General features: G+C 51.9%; 1 protein-coding gene across 5 annotated transcripts; it reads left to right on the plus strand.

Moving 5' to 3' along the window:
* Positions 1–1,874: 1,874 nt before the first annotated feature.
* Positions 1,875–14,265, plus strand: CLEC17A (C-type lectin domain containing 17A). Of its 5 annotated transcripts, none has more exons than XM_045047105.1 (13): positions 1,875–2,007; positions 2,155–2,232; positions 3,786–3,818; positions 3,915–3,965; positions 4,049–4,090; positions 4,250–4,312; positions 5,084–5,224; positions 5,310–5,372; positions 7,613–7,708; positions 7,920–8,071; positions 9,928–10,037; positions 12,042–12,198; positions 12,930–14,265. In XM_045047105.1, exons 1-13 carry the CDS (start codon positions 1,968–1,970, stop codon positions 12,966–12,968), a joined length of 1,065 nt encoding a protein of 354 aa, XP_044903040.1. In that variant the 5' UTR covers positions 1,875–1,967; the 3' UTR covers positions 12,969–14,265. The 5 variants fall into 5 exon arrangements, with proteins under 5 accessions (XP_044903040.1, XP_044903045.1, XP_044903048.1 ...); XM_045047110.1 differs by having other exon boundaries at positions 1,929–2,007; positions 4,250–4,291; XM_045047113.1 differs by having other exon boundaries at positions 1,929–2,007; positions 12,042–12,232; positions 12,930–13,066.
* The last annotated feature ends 5,633 nt before the right edge of the window (positions 14,266–19,898 follow it).

The following is a 19,898-nucleotide window of genomic DNA, read 5'->3' on the forward strand; positions in this document are numbered from 1 at the left end:
GGACTCCTTCGCGGACTGGGGAGGTCACGTTGCATGAGCACATGTAGGGAAGACAGATACTGTTGCAGCCATCTTTTGAAAATTCAACTTTCCAGAGCCATGAAATGAGAGAAGAGAGGGGTCATGGGTGATTCTCAGGCCGTTGGCCCCACAGGCTGATGGCAGGCCTTTGGAGAAACACAAGGCAGGCTGCCCACTTGGGCAGAGCGCTCCAAATAGCTCCAGCCTGGTTACCCCACTGTCTTCACTTGGCTCTCAGAGAACTCCCACGTCTGTGCTGAACCAAAAGATGTGGCCGCTCCTCCTGCAGCCCCTTCCCACAGGTCCCTGGTTTGGGATCGGAGTCAAAACCTCATCCCTTGCTTTACCAATGAGGTGGACAGACTTCTCTCTTCAACTCTCACTTTTTAAATAACTTCCAGTCCATGTCAAGCTCAGGGTGAGAAACCTTCCTTTGCAAGTTCTGTGCATGCGATGGTGGTGACCAGCCTTCAGGATGGCCCCCGATGATCCTCACGTCTCGGTGTTCACGCTCTCATGCCGTCTCCTCCCACGACGACTCGGAACCGGTCGGGGTGAAAAAAGATAGCAGCGGTCACAGCTTGTGACTTGTGCGGCCAAAGCATCCAAGGTGGCATGGCTTCCACCCTGGCCCGTGCCACATTGGGAGGACATTCCATCAGCCCTTTGGAGAGAGCGCCCCATCTTGGAAGCAGATCTCCCAGTTTCAGCACAGAGACCTTGGCCCCAGGGAGCCTCTTGACGGGATATGCGAGATCCCGGGGAAGAACCACCCAGCCAAGCTGCTCTTGAACTCAGCGCCACGGAAACTGCGAGCTAATAAATGCTTGTTGTCGTTTACGAAGCTTTGGGGTAATTTGTGATGCAGCCAGAGATAACTGAGCCAGGAACGTGGAACATGGAACGTTCGCTGTGGAACATGGGAGTACTTAGCACCTATCACTTTAGCATTTTGTCACAATTGTCACTTCCAGGAGGCCTTCCCTCTTTATCTCTCTACACTAGCCTCTATCCTATCCCTCACTCTGTTTTATTGTATTTTATTGTCATTAAAAAAAAAAAGTTTATTTAAGTGATCTCTGCTCCCCACGTGGGGCTTGAACTCATGACCCTGAGATCAAAAGCTTCATGCTCTTCTGACTGAGCCAGCCAGGTGCCCCTGTTTTATGTCACTTTTTAAATGTTTGTACATTTTTGAGAAAGAGAGCATGAGCGGGGGGCGGGGGCAGAGAGAGAGGGAGACACAGAATCCGAAACAGGCTCCAGGCTCTGAGCCGTCAGCACAGAGCCCGACGTGGGGCTCGAACCCATGAGCCGTGAGATCATGACCTGAGCTGAAGTCGGACGTTTAACCAACTGAGCCACCCGGGCGCCCCAGGAGAGGGAGTCCTAAGTCAGCCTCGCGCTCAGCACAGAGCCCGATGCGGGGCTCGAACCCACGAACCGTGAGATCGTGACCTGAGCCGAAGCCGGACGCTCGACCGACGGAGCCACCCAGGCGCCCCTACGTGATTTTATTTTAATAATACTCGGTGACTATTGGAAATAAAATAAAAAACCGAACCACTTATTTCTATATTTATTTCCTAGTTCAGTGTCTGTTGTGTCTTGATGGGAAATTCCACGAAGGAAGAAGCTTGTCCGTTTTTTCCACCCAGGGCTTGCTGCTCAGACGCAGGCGTTGCCACTTCTGTGCGTGAATCCAAACTGGGGCGAAGGATGTGTGCGTCTGTGTGTGTGTGTGTGTGTGTGTGTGCGTGTGTGCGTGTGTGTGTGTGCACGTGTGTGTGTGGGGGGGTTTGGGTGGTTCCCCTGAAGGTGGATTTGCATGTGCTTGAATTTTAATGAAAAAGGGAACTGAGAGAAACCTCAGGCACCTGAGCAGCAGGCGTCAGAGGCAGATACATCCGGGCCTCTCTTCTCAGACTCTCGTGTTAGCCGTGGCCATGCACATGTATACCAACTCTGGATGCCAGGACCTACCAGGTATGGCCCTGGCCGGGCTGGAGCTGGGGGGCCAGCCAGGGATGGTCGGGACCCAGATTACGGCATCCCCACCCTGCGGCTAGAAACCGGGGCCCGAGGGACAGAGGAGGGGATGGGCTGGGCTCTCACTTGCCTCTCGTCTGGAAGGGACCAGAGAGGAGGAGGAGGATGGCGATGATTACGAGAACATGGCACCCCCCTACAAGGATCTCCCTCCCAAGCCAGGTAAGAGGACTCCTCAGAGGCCGGGTGCAGAAAATGTGTGGCCTGTGCCCCGAGGGAAGCAGCGGCCGGGGGGCATTAGCTGGGCGTCGTAGACGCACGGTCAGCCTCCCGTGTGCCCGGCCAGACGCCGTGATGACAGGTGTCTCTGTGCCTCTGCCCTGCCCCGGAAGGTCTCCCTGTCCACTGGGAGGGGCGGTTCTGGGCACAGCCCCCGGTGAGCAGGTCCACGAAGGGATGGCCCGAGAGAACGGGGGAAATCTCCAGGGGGAATTGAGGGCTCCGCTTGTAGTGGTGGGGAGACTGGGGTCAGAGGGGGGGATACTGGGATGGGGCTTAACGGATGAGCCGGAGTTTGTCAGGCAGAGGAGCCTGGTAGAGAACTGATGGGCGCACAGGTCCTGAGACAGGAAAGCTGATGCTTCATAAGCAGTGCGTGGACCCTCGACTCCCAGCCTCCTCACATCCACACTCTGGGGGCCAGATTTGCCTTTAGGCTCCGTGCCTGGCCCGGGTCTCGAGAAGAGTCTGCTAAGTGGGTATAAAAGGGGAGGCTTCGAGGCTCCCCTGAGGGTCGACTGCGCTGTGCTGGTGTCCTTGGACCCCGGCCGGGCCCTGTAGGGCGGGGCGCTGCGCCCACCGCTTCTTAGTCCAGCGAGAGGCCGACCGGGGAGGTGCCCAGGGCTCCGAATGAGGCAGGAGGGGCCCTGGGCTCTGCGGCGTGTCGGCTCCCAGCTCCCACTTGGTCTCGACACAACCCTCAAGCCCACCTCCAACGTGGACCCCACCCATTCCGTCTTCGGTGCTGCCCCTTCCCCGAAGCCGGCCCCTCCCCCATTTCCGATTGCAGTCCGATTTCCAGCTTTATTCCCAAAGCCGCAGTCGTCCCCCTTTCTTCCAAGAACCACGACCTAAACGGGGTTTCCTCCCCATCCCCTGGTGCAGTGATAGTCCCACCCTTCATCCGGACCACATCGCGCACCGCAACCCTGCTCCCGTGTCCGTCACCGTCCCCCCACCCCATCCTCAACCCAGCCTTAGCCCAGGCTCAGCTGTGTCTTTTTTTTATTTATTTATTTATTTTATTTTATTTTTTTTATTTTTGGGACAGAGAGAGACAGAGCATGAACGGGGGAGGGGCAGAGAGAGAGGGAGACACAGAATCGGAAACAGGCTCCAGGCTCCGAGCCATCAGCCCAGAGCCTGACGCGGGGCACGAACTCACGGACCGCGAGATCGTGACCTGGCTGAAGTCGGACGCTTAACCGACTGCGCCACCCAGGCGCCCCTCAGCTGTGTCTTTAACTGAGGGCGAACAACTGCCCCAGGTTTTCCCAGGGCTGAGTGATTTCCCGGAACGTGGGACTTTGAGGTTTAAAACTGGGCGAGTCCCGGGCGATCCAGGACGGCTGGTCGCTGTAGCTCAACCCCGGTTCCATTCTCATGCTCAACCCTGTCCCTCACCCTCCACCTGAGCCGCGGCCCTGGCTCCATCACTGCTTCTGGTCTTTTTCCGGGCCTCACACGGGCTCTAACTCTGAACTTCTCTTCTACAGACTCGATGGCCCCACCTAGGCCTCCGAGGGCAGGTGAGTTGGGGCTGGGGGTACAGGAAACTCAGTGCTGCCTTTGTGCTGCTCTGGGCCTAACCATTCCTTTCCCTCCCTCCCCTCCCACCCCCCCAGGAAAGAAAACAGAGAAGCCCCCACTGCCTTGCAAGTCCCCAAAGATCAAAGGTGAGAATCTGGGTCTGGGACCTTTCAGTTTACCTGGCTGAAGTCCTTGTCTGCATAACCACTGTCTTTCTGGCCCCTTCCAGGCCCGGACTTCACCCCTGTCATCTGCACATCTCCTCCACTGGGTGAGCGGTGGGGAGAGCCTTTCAGAAGCCTGCGAGGGGACACCGGGAAGCCCTCCAGTTCCCTAGAGAACAAATCGGATGGGATGGGGGAGGTGTTGATCTTGGGATGTAGAGTCTTGCAGCAACTTGCGAATAAACGCTTCTCTCCCTTTCTCCCAGGTGTCATTCCAGAATGCCCTCCGTTCCAGCCGTCCCTAGCTGGTAAGTCCACATGCCCCCCAGGTGTGCCCCTCTCTTCCCTCTCATGGTAGCAAGTATCCTTGAGTCAGACCTATAGCTCCAGAGGGAGACCCTGGGGCAGAGAAGTGTCTCCTTTCAGAAGGTCCTCCTCCCTGAGTCTAAACCAGACTCCAGGGACCCAGGGCCTCTGCCTGATTCTCCTCAGGCCCCACCTCCTACTTGCATAAAGCACGGGAAACATTCTCTGCCCCTGATGCAAAGGTCCATAAGCTTCCTAGAAGGGGGGAGCAGCTTGGGCAGGGGCTGCTGGAGAGTATAGGGTAATGCATCGCAAACGTTAGGAGCTGCGCTGGGCCCAACTCATGCACGACCTCGCCAAGCCCTCCGTTTACTTATTTGCAAACCGAGAATAATAGTGACATCTACGTGATAAGGGTGAGGATCCAGTAGTAAGGGTGTGACAGGATGCTTTGGCACACGGCACATTCTCTCCGTGTTCTGGGTTATGTTGTAGCCGTGTTAGGTTGCGGTGATGGTGTTGGATTTGAAGATGGAGATGGGATGGGGGTGGGGCTTCATTTGGAGATGGGGAGGGGGCTCCGTTTGGGGAAGCGATGGCCCTGAAGCACAGCATGTGCTCTTCTGGGCTCCTTCAGGGGTCTCTTCCCCTGACCCTCTCTCGCCGACGCCCTCTGGTGAGCCAGTCATGACCACGGATCTCTGTCTCCCCGCTCTTGGAGAGAGGCTCGAGTGTCTCTTCCTCACTCTATGAAGCACCAGCACTGGTCTCTGTGTCCCCACTCTCTTCCCCAGCCACCCCGGGGTCCCAGCTCAGTCAGAAGTCCAGATGTCCTGGGTGCTACCAGGAGGAGAGACTGGTGGTGTTCCTGTGCCTGCTGGTGGTGGTGTCACTGCTCCTGAGCTGCACTGGTCTGGCTGTGACCCTTATCAAGTGTGAGTAGGAAGGGGATGGGGCCTGGGGAGACGCTGAGCATGGGGCGTGGGAGGGCCTGGGCTCAAGATGGACTCTTCCTCATAGACCAGGAGGTGGTGGGAGAGCTGAGAATGTTGACCTTTCAGCAGACGGCATGGCAAGCAAGTGGTGAGTGCTTTGTTCCCTTCATGTTATGCATATCGAACGCCCAACGTGACCCCTCAAATGCGACCCCAAGGCCACTTCCGATCCTGCCTTTGCCGGGAATTGTGTAGGTATCGGGGGACGGGTGGGGTAGGGAGCACATCAGGCACCGTTCCTGTCCTTGCAGAGTGTGTGCGTGTGTGTTTACGTGCATGTGTGCGTCTAGATTGCCACTGTCCAATATGGCGGCCATGAGCCACTGTGGCTATGGGACAAGTAGGCTATTGGACACTGTGGCAATGGGACACTTGCAGTGTGGTCATTCTGAACGGAGATGGGCTGTGAGTGTAAAACACACACCAATGTCAAAGACTTGCTCCAAAAAAAAAAAAAAAAGAATGTAAAATATCTCAACAATATCAAGAATAATAATCTTTTTTTTTTTCAACGTTTATTTATTTTTGGGACAGAGAGAGACAGAGCATGGACGGGGGAGGGGCAGAGAGAGAGGGAGACACAGAATCGGAAACAGGCTCCAGGCTCTGAGCCATCAGCCCAGAGCCCGACGCGGGGCTCGAACCCACGGACCACGAGATCGTGACCTAGCTGAAGTCGGACGCTTAACCGACTGCGCCACCCAGGCGCCCCAAGAATAATAATCTTTAATACCGGTTACCCATTAAAATATTTTGGATACATTGGCATAAGTAAAAAAAATAAACACTCAAATTTTTTTTGTCTGCTTTCTTCTGACTTTTAAAAAATGGGGCCATTAGGCACGCCTGGGTGGCTCAGTCGGTTAAGTGCCTGACCTCGGCTCAGGTCATGATCTCGCGGTTCGTGGGTGCAAGCCCTGCATCCCCCTGAAGCCTGCTTAGGATTCTGTGTCTCCCTCTCTCTCTGCCTCTCCTCAGCTAGTGCTCTGTCTCTTTCTCTCTCAAAAATGAATAAACATTAAAAAAATTAAAAAAAATTTTTTTTCCCAACGTTTATTTATTTTTGGGACAGAGAGAGACAGAGCATGAACAGGGGAGGGGCAGAGAGAGAGGGAGACACAGAATCGGAAACAGGCTCCAGGCTCTGAGCCATCAGCCCAGAGCCTGACGCGGGGCTCGAACTCACGTACCGCGAGATCGTGACCTGGCTGAAGTCGGACGCTTAACCGACTGCGCCACCCAGGCGCCCCAAAAAATTTTTTTTTAAATGGGGCCATTTGAAAATTCAAAATTATGTATGTGGTTTATATTCTACTTCTGTTGGACAGCACAGGTATTAAGAAGCATTTACCAAATTATCACCCAAATGAGTATAAAATCCCAAATTTCAGCGAATCGTCCAAAGGATGCTGATTCTATGAAAAAAAATATAATAAGGGATCTTTGACCTTATCTTTGGGAAGGTCATATAGGGCTTTCCTAGGGAAAGAGTGCTGTAGCTGAGTGAGGGAAGGGAAACAACCACGTGAGGGGTGGAGGGCTTCAGGTGTGTGCAAAGGCCCTGTGGCAGGAGGCAATGTCGTAAGTACAAGGGAGGAGTACGGGGCAGTTGGACGGGTGAGAGGTGATGGTGGCTTGGATGAGGGTGGAGAGAGGTGGGTGGAGTAGAAAAGCTTTAGTGGGTAGAGAGACGGAAGGGTGTCCAGCTGGAAGTGGGCAAGTCTGGCGTGGGAGCCGTAGGAATACTTAGTTGTAGAAGAATCTCCTGGGCTAGCACGGCCTTCGCCATGTTTGCTGAAGCCCGACAATTGTCGCATGTTGCATTCAAGCCACTCTTCTGCTCGAAAGCCACTGGTGGCGTCTCACTGCCCAGAGTCCAAGCTGAAACTCCAGGCTTAACACTCGAGGACCTGGACGTTGGCCCTCACCCTACTTTGAGCTCTGGCTCCTGTGAGGTTCACCTTGACCTCTACCGCTGCGGCCTGCCCCAACATGTCTGCTTCTGTAAAGGTGGCCCCGGCCTGCTGAGCCTCCCTCCCTCTCTCTCGCGGATACTGAGTCACTATCTTCCTGCAAAACCCACCTCCTCCAGGAGGTCCACCATCCCCACTCTTCCCCAAGCCCCAGAGCTCAGTCCCTCCTCTGAGCCACTCTAGGACTCTCTCTGGGCACTGAGCACGTCAGTTTTGAGTTCTAGCACCACCCGCTAGAAAGAGGGTACAGTGAGGAGCGTGGGTCTCGCTTCTTTCTGGTGTTTGCAGTCAGCGGTGGGTGGATGGCTAGATGGGGGTTTGCGTTACTAACCTTCCAGCCCGTCCTTGCTGACAGTGACTGGCACGGCAGGGCTGGCTGGCCTGAAGAAGGATATTGACCACATAAGAACTAACACCAACCAGTCCCTGGTAGAACTTCGAGGCTTATTAGGTGAGTGGGACTTGGGGAACTGCCCTGAGATGGGGGACATGACTGTGCTGGCATGTTGCACAAATCCCCAGGGGGGTGATTCTCAGCGCAGTTAACCCGAACGATGCCCCCTGGGGATGAGCAGTGCGCAACCCGCACAACTGTGTGTGGCACACCGTGTACATGACCCCGGCTCTGGGGCCATGCTGAGAGCATACTATTCTGTCCCTAGACTGTACCAGGACCACCTGCCCTGAGGGCTGGCTCCCCTTTGAGGGCAAGTGTTACTACTTCTCCCCAAGGACCAAGTCATGGGATGAAGCCCGGAAGTTTTGCCAAGAGAATAACTCTCACTTGGTCATCATCAGTAGCCTCCCCGAACAGGTGAGCTATCCCCTCCAAGCCCTCAAGAGCGAGCAGGTTTCACATAGCCTTCCTGGATGGGGAGAAATTGGAAGTGCTTTTGAGCCACTAAGACTTTTTCTTTTTTTAAAATGCTTAATTTATTTATTTTGAGAGAGAGAGAGAGCGAGCAGGGGAGGGGCAGAGAGAATCTCAAGCAATGTCAGAACAGAGCCTGACGTGGGGCTTGATCCCACGAACCATGAGACCATGACCTGCGCCAAATTCAAGAGTTAGATGCTTAGTCGACTGAGTCGCCTAGATGCTCTTAGCCACTAAAACTTTAAAAAAAAATATTTTTTTTCAACGTTTTTTATTTATTTTTGGGACAGAGAGAGACAGAGCATGAGCGGGGGAGGGGCAGAGAGAGAGGGAGACACAGAATCGGAAACAGGCTCCAGGCTCTGAGCCATCAGCCCAGAGCCCGACACGGGGCTCGAACCCACGGACCGCGAGATCGTGACCTGGCTGAAGTCGGCCGCTTAACCGACTGCGCCACCCAGGCGCCCCTAGAACTTTTTTTAAATTGTTTATTACTTTTGAGAGAGAGAGAGAGAGAGACAGAGAGCAAGCAGGGAAGGGGCAGAGAGAGAGAGGGAGACGCAGAACCCGAAGCAGGCTCCGGGCTCTGAGCTGTCAGCACAGAGCCCCATGCGGGGCTTGAACCCTCGGACCTCGAGATCGTGACCTGAGCTGTAGTCGGCAGCCCAACCGACTGAGCCACCCAGGCGCCCCCGCTGCTAAGGCTTTAGACAACAAGGTTAAGAGGACAGGCTCTCCTTGGGTTCAAATCCCAAGTCTCTAACCTGGAGATATCGTCACGGCTATTATATTCCTTCCGTTCTCCAGGCTGTGTTCCAAACACCTCGCGTCTTACATTAACGTCCTCACAACAACCTTGTGAATTAGCATGCGAGTCAGGAGGGGTCATGTGATGCCCGAGTAACCGTCCCCGTAGCTCGATGAGGGACGCGTGGGTCCTGCTGCGCTTTGAGGTGGTAGGAAAGCAGTTTCACCGGCGAAGGAAAACTGGCGTTTCGTAAGCACCTGCGATGATTTGGTGCTACGACGGTTAGAGTGAAAAAAACCATTTGCACACGGTAGACATTGCTTGTACTTGGCAGATGGGGAAACCGAGGCACCGTACGTTTAAGAGACTTGCCCGTGGCCATGGACAACTAGCAAGTGTCAGAGCTGGGATTTGAGCCCGGGGGTCTGCATGGTCTTTTTCCATCCTTTACCTGTGTCATTATTTTCTTTTTTTAAAAAAAAATTTTTTTTTCAACGTTTATTTATTTTTGAGACAGAGAGAGACAGAGCATGAACAGGGGAGGGGCAGAGAGAGAGAGGGAGACACAGAATCGGAAACAGGCTCCAGGCTCTGAGCCATCAGCCCAGAGCCCGACGCGGGGCTCGAACTCCTGGACCGTGAGATCGTGACCTGGCTGAAGTCGGACGCTCAACCGACTGCGCCACCCAGGCGCCCCGGATCTTGTTTTTTAAATTCAGTCTGACGATTTCTGGCTCTTAATGGGTGTTTTTATTTTTTTTTTAATTTTTTTTTTAACGTTTATTTATTTTTTTGGGACAGAGAGAGCCAGAGCATGAACGGGGGAGGGGCAGAGAGAGAGGGAGACACAGAATGGGAAGCAGGCTCCAGGCTCTGAGCCACCAGCGCAGAGCCTGACGCGAGGCTCGAACTCACGGACCGCGAGATCGTGACCTGAGCTGAAGTCGGGCGCTTAACCGACTGAGCCACCCAGGCGCCAATGGGTGTTTTTAGACCACTTACATTTGATGTCATTAAGCTGATGGCTGAATGGAGTTTGTACTTGCAGAAGTTTGTGGCCAAGGCTCATGGCTCTCCACGGATCTACTGGCTGGGGCTGAGTGACAGGGACCGTGAAGGGGACTGGAAGTGGCTGGATGGGTCACCTGTCACTCTGAGGCAAGTACTGAGGGCCCTTGGGGTCTCTGCCCGCCATGGTCTTTGTGCAGTCCAAGCCAGAAGATTCTTTAGAACCCCAGGCCAGGCTGGGTAAAGGAGGCCCAAGGGTGCTTTTTTGCTCACAGGGAATCTGGTTCCTGTACCTTTAAGATTTTTCTCCATTGCGGGGAGCCTGGGTGGCTCAGGTCATGATCTCACACTCCGTGAGTTCGAGCCCCGTGTCGGGCTCTGTGCTGACGGCTCAGAGCCTGGAGCCTGCTTCCGATTCTGTCTCCCTCTCTCTCTGCCCCCTTTCCACTCACGCTTTGTCTCTCTCTGTCTCTGAAAAGTGAATAAACCTTTAAAAAGATGAAACATTTTTCTCCATTGCAACATCTTTACTTTTTAGCACAACTATAAGGTCAGGTCCTCAGGCCAGTGGGAGGGGGGGTGGCGGAGGGAAGGAGGAGTGGTTATAAGGTGGGAAGGGGAGGCAGCTTCCAAAAGCTTCATCCTTTTGGATGAACGGGATCTCTCTATCTCTAGCTCTCTGTCTGTCTGCACTCTACATATATTAACCCATTGATTTAATCTTTTTAATAATCCTATAAAGAAGGTATAATTGTTCCCATCTTTAAAATTTTTTTCTTATCATCTCCACTTTAAAGATGAGGAAACTGAGGCACAGACAGGTTGAGCAACCACCTAAGGTTGGAAAGCTGGCAGGTGGCCCGTGCCAGCCAGTCTAGCTTTAAAGCCTATATTCTCAGCCTTTACACTTACTTTCTCAAGGAGCGTATGTATTTGTATTTTAAACAAATATTCACCGATCGTCCCTCATAGTGGTTATACCAGCTTATGCTTTCGCTGGCTCGACGATACTTTTCTTCATTAAGAGTTCATCAGACTTGTGTAATTTTGTTGGCTTAATTGTAGATGAAATGGAATCCCAATTTAGTATTGATTTGCATTCTCTTATAATGACTGGAGTTGGCTATGTTATTTTTTTTATTATTTGTATGTTTTTTATAAATTTTTTTTTCAACGTTTATTTATTTTTGGGACAGAGAGAGACAGAGCATGAACGGGGGAGGGGCAGAGAGAGAGGGAGACACAGAATCGGAAACAGGCTCCAGGCTCTGAGCCATCAGCCCAGAGCCCGACGTGGGGCTCGAACTCACGGACCGCGAGATCGTGACCTGGCTGAAGTCGGACGCTCAACCGTCTGCGCCACCCAGGCGCCTATTTGTATGTTTTTTAAAGTTTATTTTGAGAGAGAGTGCGAGCAGGGGAGCAGGGGCGGGGCAGAGAGAGGGAGAGAGAGAGAATCCCAAGTAGGCTCGTGCTGCCAGTGCAGAGCTCGATGTGGGGCTCGGACCCACAAGCCATGAGATCATGACCTGAGCTGAAATCGAGTTGGACACTTCACCGACTGGGCCCCCAGGTGCTCCTGGGTATCTTCTCATATGTTTAATAGACACAGGTATTAACTTTTCTGTGAAGTGTTTATTATATCATTGGTACATTTTTATACTGGGATTTTAGTTTTTTTCCTCTTTCTTTCTTTCTTTCTTTCTTTCTTTCTTTCTTCTTCCTTTAAATGTTTATTTTTGGGAGAGCATGAGCAGGGGAGGGACAGAGAGAGAGGGAGACATAGAATTTAAAGCAGGCTCCAGGCTCCAGGCTGTCAGCAGAGAGCCCACAGAGTCCAATGCAGGGCTCGAACCCATGAACTGTGAGATCATGACCTGAGCCAAAGTCGGAAGCCTAACCGACTGAGCCACCCAGGTGCCCCTTCTTCTTTATTTCGAAGAGCTCTTTATATGTTAGACATATTAGTGTCCTGACAGGGGTTCTCATTTTTTGTTAAAGATTCTCGGAGGAGGGCACCGCTCTATAAATAGCAAAGACATGGCATGGTGGGGTGCTGTGAGGGCCCAGCTGAGACCCCCTCATGGGCCTGGTGCAGCCCTCCCCCGGCAGAGGGAACTGACTGCTAAAGGCTCACGGATGTGCTTTCTCTAGAGAGTTGTCCTCAGCTGAATGGAGGCCAGCTCCCCTAGGAGGTTACTTCAGCCCACAGCCAACGAGTGGCCAAGAGAAGCCGGGACCCTTTGTCACAAGTCGAGAGAACTCTGTGGTGCTGTTCACGCTCCAGAGCTCCCTCTTGGATCAGGCTGAGGCAAGACCAGGCTGAACCCACATCCGGGCTCAAGGTCTCCCCCCGCACCATCTGCTTCTCGCACTCCTCTCCTGAGAGCATCCCTTAGTAAATCCCACGCACCCGAATTGCCAAATCAGGCTCTGCCTTAATGGAAGAGACTTGAGATACCACAATACCTGGGAGGTTGGAAGGATTCCAAGAAGCGTTCTTTGTAAGAGGCAGAAACTGACCAGATGTAGGAAATGGACTCAGGAGCAGGAGACCGTCCCGGTGAACGGGGAGGCGGGGCTGAATTAAGACAGACAAGGTGGGGGTGAGGGGGACAACGTGGTGGCTTCAGGGAATTCTGGAAAGCTGAAGAAATGGCTAGGATGCAAGAAAGAGCCTTGAACCTCGAGGGCCTTTCCTCCCCCCTCCCCCCGACTCCCTGATATTCTTTCTTTAATTAACAGACTTTCTTTTTTGCCAAACAATTGAGCAGAAGGTACACGGTTTCCGCTGTCATTACCATCTTGCAGTTTTGGGGTGGCACGTTTGTTACAGACGATGAACCAATATGGATACATTACGATGAGTTGAAGTCCTTGCTTCCCGTTAGGCTTCGCTCCAAGTGTTGTGCATTCTGTGGGTTTTGACGCGTGTATGTTGTCACATGTCCGCCGTCGCAGTATCGCACAGAGGGCCCTGAAAAAAATCCCCTGTGCCCCACCTGTTCCTCCCTCCCCAATGCCGGCTTTTCCTCTCTGCAGCTTTTGGGACCCAGAGGAGCCCAACAACATCAACGATGAGGACTGTGCCAGTATGAACAAAGGTGGCACCTGGAACGACCTCTCTTGTGACAAAACGACCTACTGGATTTGTGAGCGGAAATGTTCCTGTTGAACCCCACGGCTGAGGGTGGGGGGGGGGGGGTCCCGACTCGAGTGCCCCTCGGCTCTTGGGGATGAGAACCTCCCGCCCTTCCACGGAAGACTCTGCCAGTCTGTGAACCACCACGGATGGACCTACGACGGAACCAGCAGCTTGGATGGAGCCAGTCCCCCTGGGTGCAAGTGACAGCAATTCTCTGGCGACCAGAGGGCTTGTGCAATCGGATGATGTCCTAGTCTATTCAGGCCGCTGTTCCAGAGTACTGGAAACTGGATGGCTTACAGGCAATAGAGATTTACTTGTTGAATTTCTGGAAGCCGGGAAGTCCAAGGTGAAAGTGCAGTGCTTGGTGAGGGCCCACTTTCTGATTCGCAGAGGGCCGTCTTGCTGTGTTCTCTTATGCTGCAAGGGGGGAGAACTCTCTGGGGTTCCTGTTATAAGGAACAAAGAGTTCCACCCTTATGACCTGATCGCCTCCCAAAGGCCCTATCGCCTTGAACCATCACATTGAGGGTTAGGGTTTAAGATACGAATTGGGCGGGGGACACACAATTCAGTCTGTAGCAGGTGGCGAACTGGGAGGAGACCAGGTCTTAGACATTGTCTCCCAGCTCTGGGGGCTGGAGGAAACTCACCAAGTCCTCGCTCCCGGCTCCGCGGAAGCAATCCTGGCCGCGGGGGGCTCCTGGTCTCATAATGACTGAGCTGGAGCGGAAAACTCCCTGGCTCTTCTGAACCCTGGGGTGCTGGCCCAGGGCTCCCTTACTGCCTACCTGATGTGGAACAGCTTCTGGGAAAGCAGGTGGGGAAAAATTGTCCTTGACAAAGCAACTTTCTCAACGTCCCAGGTGAGGTTTGCCTGACCTAGGGGGCAGAATCAGGCCTCTGGCAAGACTTGGCCTGTGAAGCTTCCAGAAAGGCAGACCACCTGAGAGGCAAGCCCGCCCCCTCCCCCAATGTGTGGTCAGATTCCCAGGACAGTGGCGGTGGCTACCTATGCCTGCCTGCTTGTGCCTTTAGGCTGTTGGTGGTTTATAAAGATCTTCGATGAATGATTCACTTTTACTTGCTGTGGACCTTCCTGGACTATTAGCTCTTGCCGTGTGAGAGCTTCTCAAAATGTCAGTTCGATGTGTGGCCCTTGCCCAAGGTGACGGTCTGCTGTGGGGGAGGGCGTGTTCCACAATAAAGCACCGTAGACTGGCTTAAATGCGAGAAGTTTACTGTTTCCTCATTCTGGAGGCTGAAGTCTAAGACTGGCGGGTCGAAGTGGTTGGTTTCTGGGGAGGTGTCTCTCCTTGAGTTGTATCTGGCCCTCGGCTCCCCGTGTCTCCACACGGACTTGTCCTTGTGCGTATCTGTGTCCTAATCTCTTCTTCTTATGGAGACATAGGTCATATTGGATCAGGGCCCCTTGCAATGACTTCGTTTTCATGAATTACCTCTTCAAATACAGTCACATTCCCACGTCCTGGGGGTTGGCACTTGAACACGTGAATTCTGGGGGAGAGCAGGACAGCCTGCAATACCCTCTAATGGACCGGTGCTCCGCCCAGTGATTCTGACCATCAGAAACACCCTCGAGGGGAGGCTGGTACTACCCACGGCTGAACACAACGCAACAGGGCAGACCCTTTGGACAATCCCCCAGTTGTATCCAAAGGGACGTGGGCATTCCCCAAACTGATCAATTGCTTGATCAACAACTACCCTTGGTGAGTAGCTGAATCCTCGTGTTGACTGACAGCAGGGGATCGAGGCAAGGAGGCTCTGGGCAGAGGGGCAGTGGGGGAGGTTAGCGTTCACTTCCCTTCCAGCCCCCCTCTCTCCTTGTCTCCTCCCCCGTCTACACCTGTCCCCAACTCACCAGGACTGAAACCAGCCCCCCCATACAGCCCATAGACTATAGCGTGGGTGGGTATCCAACCCCAGGGGGCCGTTGGTCCAAGTGACTGTTTATCTGGGGTCAGGGGAAGTTCCTGCATCTCAGAAGAGGAAATGTGAGCTTCTTGCAATGTGTTGAAAAATGGAGAAGCAGGGGCTGTGGTCACATCTTTGGGTCATGCTGGGGTGTTCCACAGTGGGGCTGGCTCAAACCTATCTCCCTCCCACATCTTTCATGATTGTCTAGTTTTAGGTAGAGAGATAAGTGTGAAGGAGGTCCCCTTTACCACTTTGGGCGTAAGGGAGCAAAGGCTGGGCATTTGTGGTGCATAAAAATAACAAAAGTCACCGTTTATCAAGCATGTACTGTGTGCTAGACAGACACAACGACTCTGTGAAGTTGGAACAACTACCAGCCCCATTTTATAGCTGGGGAAACTGAGGCTCGTCCATCATCATCTAGTGGCACAGCTCATATTTGGACTCAGTCTGTGCCTCCAATGGTTGATCTCTTTCTGCAGCACCTGCCACCTTTCAAGGGTCTGTAAACTCGAATTATCCCTGAGACCCCAACCTTGTAGCTCTTGTCTCAGTTGGCAGTCATGGGAAGGGAACAGTGTGGTGTGATGGAACAGACATCCTGGGCTGAGGCAGGACACTAGGAATTGAGTTCTGGGTCTGTTGATAATAACCTGTGCGGCTCTCCTGGGGCTGTGATGAAAATGCGGGTGAGAGGAAGGGTAGGAAGAAAATTAATCTATTCTGAAGAGAAAACTAATGGGATTTGCTGATGGAGTGAATGTGGGGTGTGAGAGAAAGAGAAGAGTAAAGAATTACTCCAAAATTTTCAACTAAAGGAACAGGAAAGATGGAGTTATTATTACCTAGAGCTGAGGAAGAAAATAATGCTTGTGGACACATTTATTTTTGTTTTAATTAAAAAAACTTTAAGTTTATTTATTTACAGAGACTCGATAACACATCTTTGAACACAGCTTGGACTGGCTGCCTTTCTTTCTCTGACTCCCGTCTTCACATTCCTGCTCGTGTTTCCTGGGATCACCTCCATAATAAAGTACTTATGCTCGAATCCTTGTCTCAGAGTTTGCTCTTGGGGGAATCCAAATCGAGACACTCTGGGACAGGAGAAGACAAGCCTGTGGCGTGGTTCTGGCTTGCCTGGGCTGGAGGGGTTTCTGGGATGTGGGATGCTCAGTGCTAAAGCAGGGAAAGTACTGGGCAAACTGGGATGAGTTGACCACTCTTATAGGACGATCGTGCCAGAGAAGCCAAGAAGACAGAGCTTAAGAAGCAAAGGGGACAATGCATATGTAGATCAAACCATCATGGACAATTTACGTAGATCAAACCATCATGGACAATTTATGTAGATCAAACCATCATCGACACTTCACGTAGATCAAACCATCATGGACAATTTACGTAGGTCAAACCATCATGGACAATTTATGTAGATCAAACCATCATCGACACTTCACGTAGATCAAACCATCATGGACAATTTACGTAGGTCAAACCATCATGGACAATTTATGTAGATCAAACCATCATCGACACTTCACAGAGATCAAACCATCATGGACAATTTTTATGTGTTAGTTATACCTCAATAAAGCTGGACGAAATTGAGATACTTGATTATGAAAAAGAAAAAGAAAAGAAGACCCGTGCAACTAAGGGTGACCCAAAGGTCAAGTTAGAAAAGATTGGGAAGTCTCCATCCTTAGCACAGAGGAAGCATTTGGGACATTGAGCCGTTCTTGGGTGTGTTGGAGGCAGAAATCAGACAGCAGTGGTTGAGCGGTGAGGGGGCGGCAGGAAGTGGGGATAACAGAGCGTAAACAACTTTTCTAGAATGTTGGGTGGAGAGAGAGAAAGGGAGAGAGAGAGAAGTTAATGCAGCAGAGAGGATTTTTTTTTTTTTAATTACATCGAATGGACCTGAATGCCTCCCCCCTACTCTTCCAAAACCCCCTATCATTCCCATGTCAGATCTCCTGGGCATCTCAGGCTAATTCTTCTCCTTCGCAATTTTCATCAATTGGCATTTTGATCTGTGCTTTGAGATATTTCTTCCACGTGTTCTTCAAAGCCACTAATTTGGCTCTTGACAGTGACCGTACTCTTCTCTCGTTGATCCAGAAAAGTCTCTTGTTCATTTATCCCATTTTTATTTAGTTCCAAAGGGCATTTTGGTTCTGTACTCGAATCTCCTTACATTCTTATTTGATTGTGTTCAGTTCTTATTGGAATTATTCTCGTGTTAAGTTGTCTGTCTACTCCAGCAGGTCTGTTGGGAGGGCGTCAGTTACATCGGACCATCCTCTTTGCAGCTGCCAGGACCTGTCAGTGTTGTCATTTCTTCTTGGGGCTCAGACCTGGGGCTGAGAACTCTAAGCAGGGGCAGTTTCCCAAGCGATGGGAGGAGGCGGATTCTTTGCCCCAAGAGGTGCATGTGCACACCAGGCAGGTAAGCAGAGACACCTCCTTGTTCCCCGGTCTCTGCTTCCTCCTAGATTCAGGAGCAGGGCTCCTCTTGGAGTTCTTGGGGGCCAGAGGGATCTCAACACACACACATACACACACACAGACACACACACACGGGAGTGATGCGGGCCTATCCCTGGACCCCTGTGGGCCAGACTCTTCCTGGGATGGGCAGTGTCTGATCTTCAGCCTGGAGTGTCCTTCAGCTTATCTTGGGACTCTCCACCTGGTGCATGGGGGAGACATTTCACCCCCAGATTTCCCTTTGGGGATTCCCCTAGAGACACCACCCTCATCTCTACCCAGATGCCATTGGTCCCAGCAGACTCTGGGTTTAAAGAAGCAGATACATTAGTGTAGGGGATGGAGAGGAGTTGAGAAATGTACAAGTGGCCATTTTCCTAGATTCTACCATTTCTCTTCCTTTAGCACAAGGGCCAGCAAATTATAGCTTGGTGGGGGGGGGGGCTGTCAAATCCTGAGTGCAGCCTGTTTTCGTATGGCCAGTGAGTTAGAAATGGTTTTTATATTTCTTTTTTTTTTTTAATTTTTTTTTCAACGTTTACTTATTTTTGGGACAGAGAGAGACAGAGCATGAACAGGGGAGGGGCAGAGAGAGAGGGAGACACAGAATCGGAAAACAGGCTCCAGGCTCTGAGCCATCAGCCCAGAGCCTGACGCGGGGCTTGAGCTCACGGACCGCGAGATCGTGACCTGGCTGAAGTCGGATGCTTAACCGACTGTGCCACCCAGGCGCCCCGGTTTTTATATTCCTAATAAACACACACACACACACACACACACACACAGATCCTGAAAAGTCTAAAATATTTGTTATTTGGCCATTGGCAGAAAAAGTTTGCTAACCTCTTTTTAGTTTCTTTCTTTATTAAAGCTTATTTATTTATTTTGAGAAAGAGAGAGTGGGGGGGGGTGCAGAGAGAAAGAGGGAGAGAGAGAGAATCCCAAGCAGATTCCACACCGTCAGCACAGAGCCCGATGTGGGGCGCAAACTCCTCAACTGCGCGATCATGACCTGAGCTGAAACAAACAGTTGGATGCTTTAACCGACTGAACCACCCAGCGGCCCCTTTAGTATATTTAAATACCACTGGGGGAAGAACCAGGAGACAGGAGGTCGGAGAGGTGGGAGACTCAAGACAGAGAGAGGAGATATCAGTGGAGAAAAGTCCCCAGAGAGGCCGGAGGGGATAAGCAAAGCACAGAGGGAGGGGTTAGCCTTGAATCAGAGGAGAGATCCCTTTGCTGTTGTGGAAGAATGGAAGAAGGGACGAAGGGCACCAGTAAGGGAAGGAAGCAAGGGTAGGCATGGATGTGGATGTATTTGTAAAGGACGTCAGGAAGTTGGGGTAGTTTCTGTCAGCTGGTGTTTGTTATCTCTGAAGGAGTCGACAAGGTCTCCTGCCTCATGTAAGGGGAAAGGTGATGGGGGCAGAGGAAGGAAGTGAAAAGCTACAGCTTTTCTTGGGGGGAAGCGCACTACGGACAGGAAGAACAAATTCCGGGTAGCATGGAGAGTCTGGTGTATATCAGAAAGCACGTATTTGCAATGACTCCAAACCGAGTGATTCTGGGATCTCACTGCCTTGATGGAGAAGTGGTTTGTTCACAAGGAAGGATGCTTTGGACTCCAAATAACATTACCCGACCCAAAGTGGCTTAGCAATAGGGTCGTGTAGCAGCCCAAACCAGGACGTCATGGGAAGGCTGCCCTTGAATTTGTCTTTGTTTCTATCAAGGAGAAGAAGTATTTTCCAGTAGGTGTTTCTTATATCTCATTGCCCAGAACTGGTCCAGATGCACCCATCCTAAACCAGTCTCTAGCAGATGGGAACACAATCGCTACGGCTAGTTTAGGCTGGGGTTTCTTGACCTCAGAGCTACTGACATTTAGGGATTGATAATCCTTGGTTGTGTGGATGTGGGGGCTGTCTTGTTCATTATGGGACGTTTAGCAGCATCCCTGCCCTTCACCACATACATGCCAGTAGTATTCCCCTGCCTTTCCCCAGTCCTGACAACAAAAAATGGCCTCCAGACTTTGTCAACTGTCCTATGGGGGTGGGGAATCACCTCTGGTTGAGAATAACTGGGCTCGGACCAGTCTCAGCTGGCCCCCTGCGTCCAGGCACACTGCTGTCCCACACCTGCAAATAACCAAGGTTGTGTTGATAAGGAGCATATGATATGGTGACGGCTGCTGGGTTAGCAATCTGTAGTGACTGCCATTGTTGGACTGGTCCTGGATCAAGGTGTTCCCAGGAATCAGAATGGAATCAGAATGAGGGAGCAAGGTGTCACGATTAGGGGAGAAAGTCTTTCGACATGGTTGACCATGAGCTTTAGCCTGGATAAGAAAGGAGGTACAGCTGACAGTTTGGAGAAGATGAGGGTCTGAAGGACTGGATGAGTTTCAAGAGCAAGGTTAGGACGAA

This window comes from Felis catus, chromosome A2 (assembly GCF_018350175.1).
Source record: "Felis catus isolate Fca126 chromosome A2, F.catus_Fca126_mat1.0, whole genome shotgun sequence".
Classification (NCBI taxonomy): Eukaryota; Metazoa; Chordata; class Mammalia; order Carnivora; family Felidae; genus Felis; species Felis catus.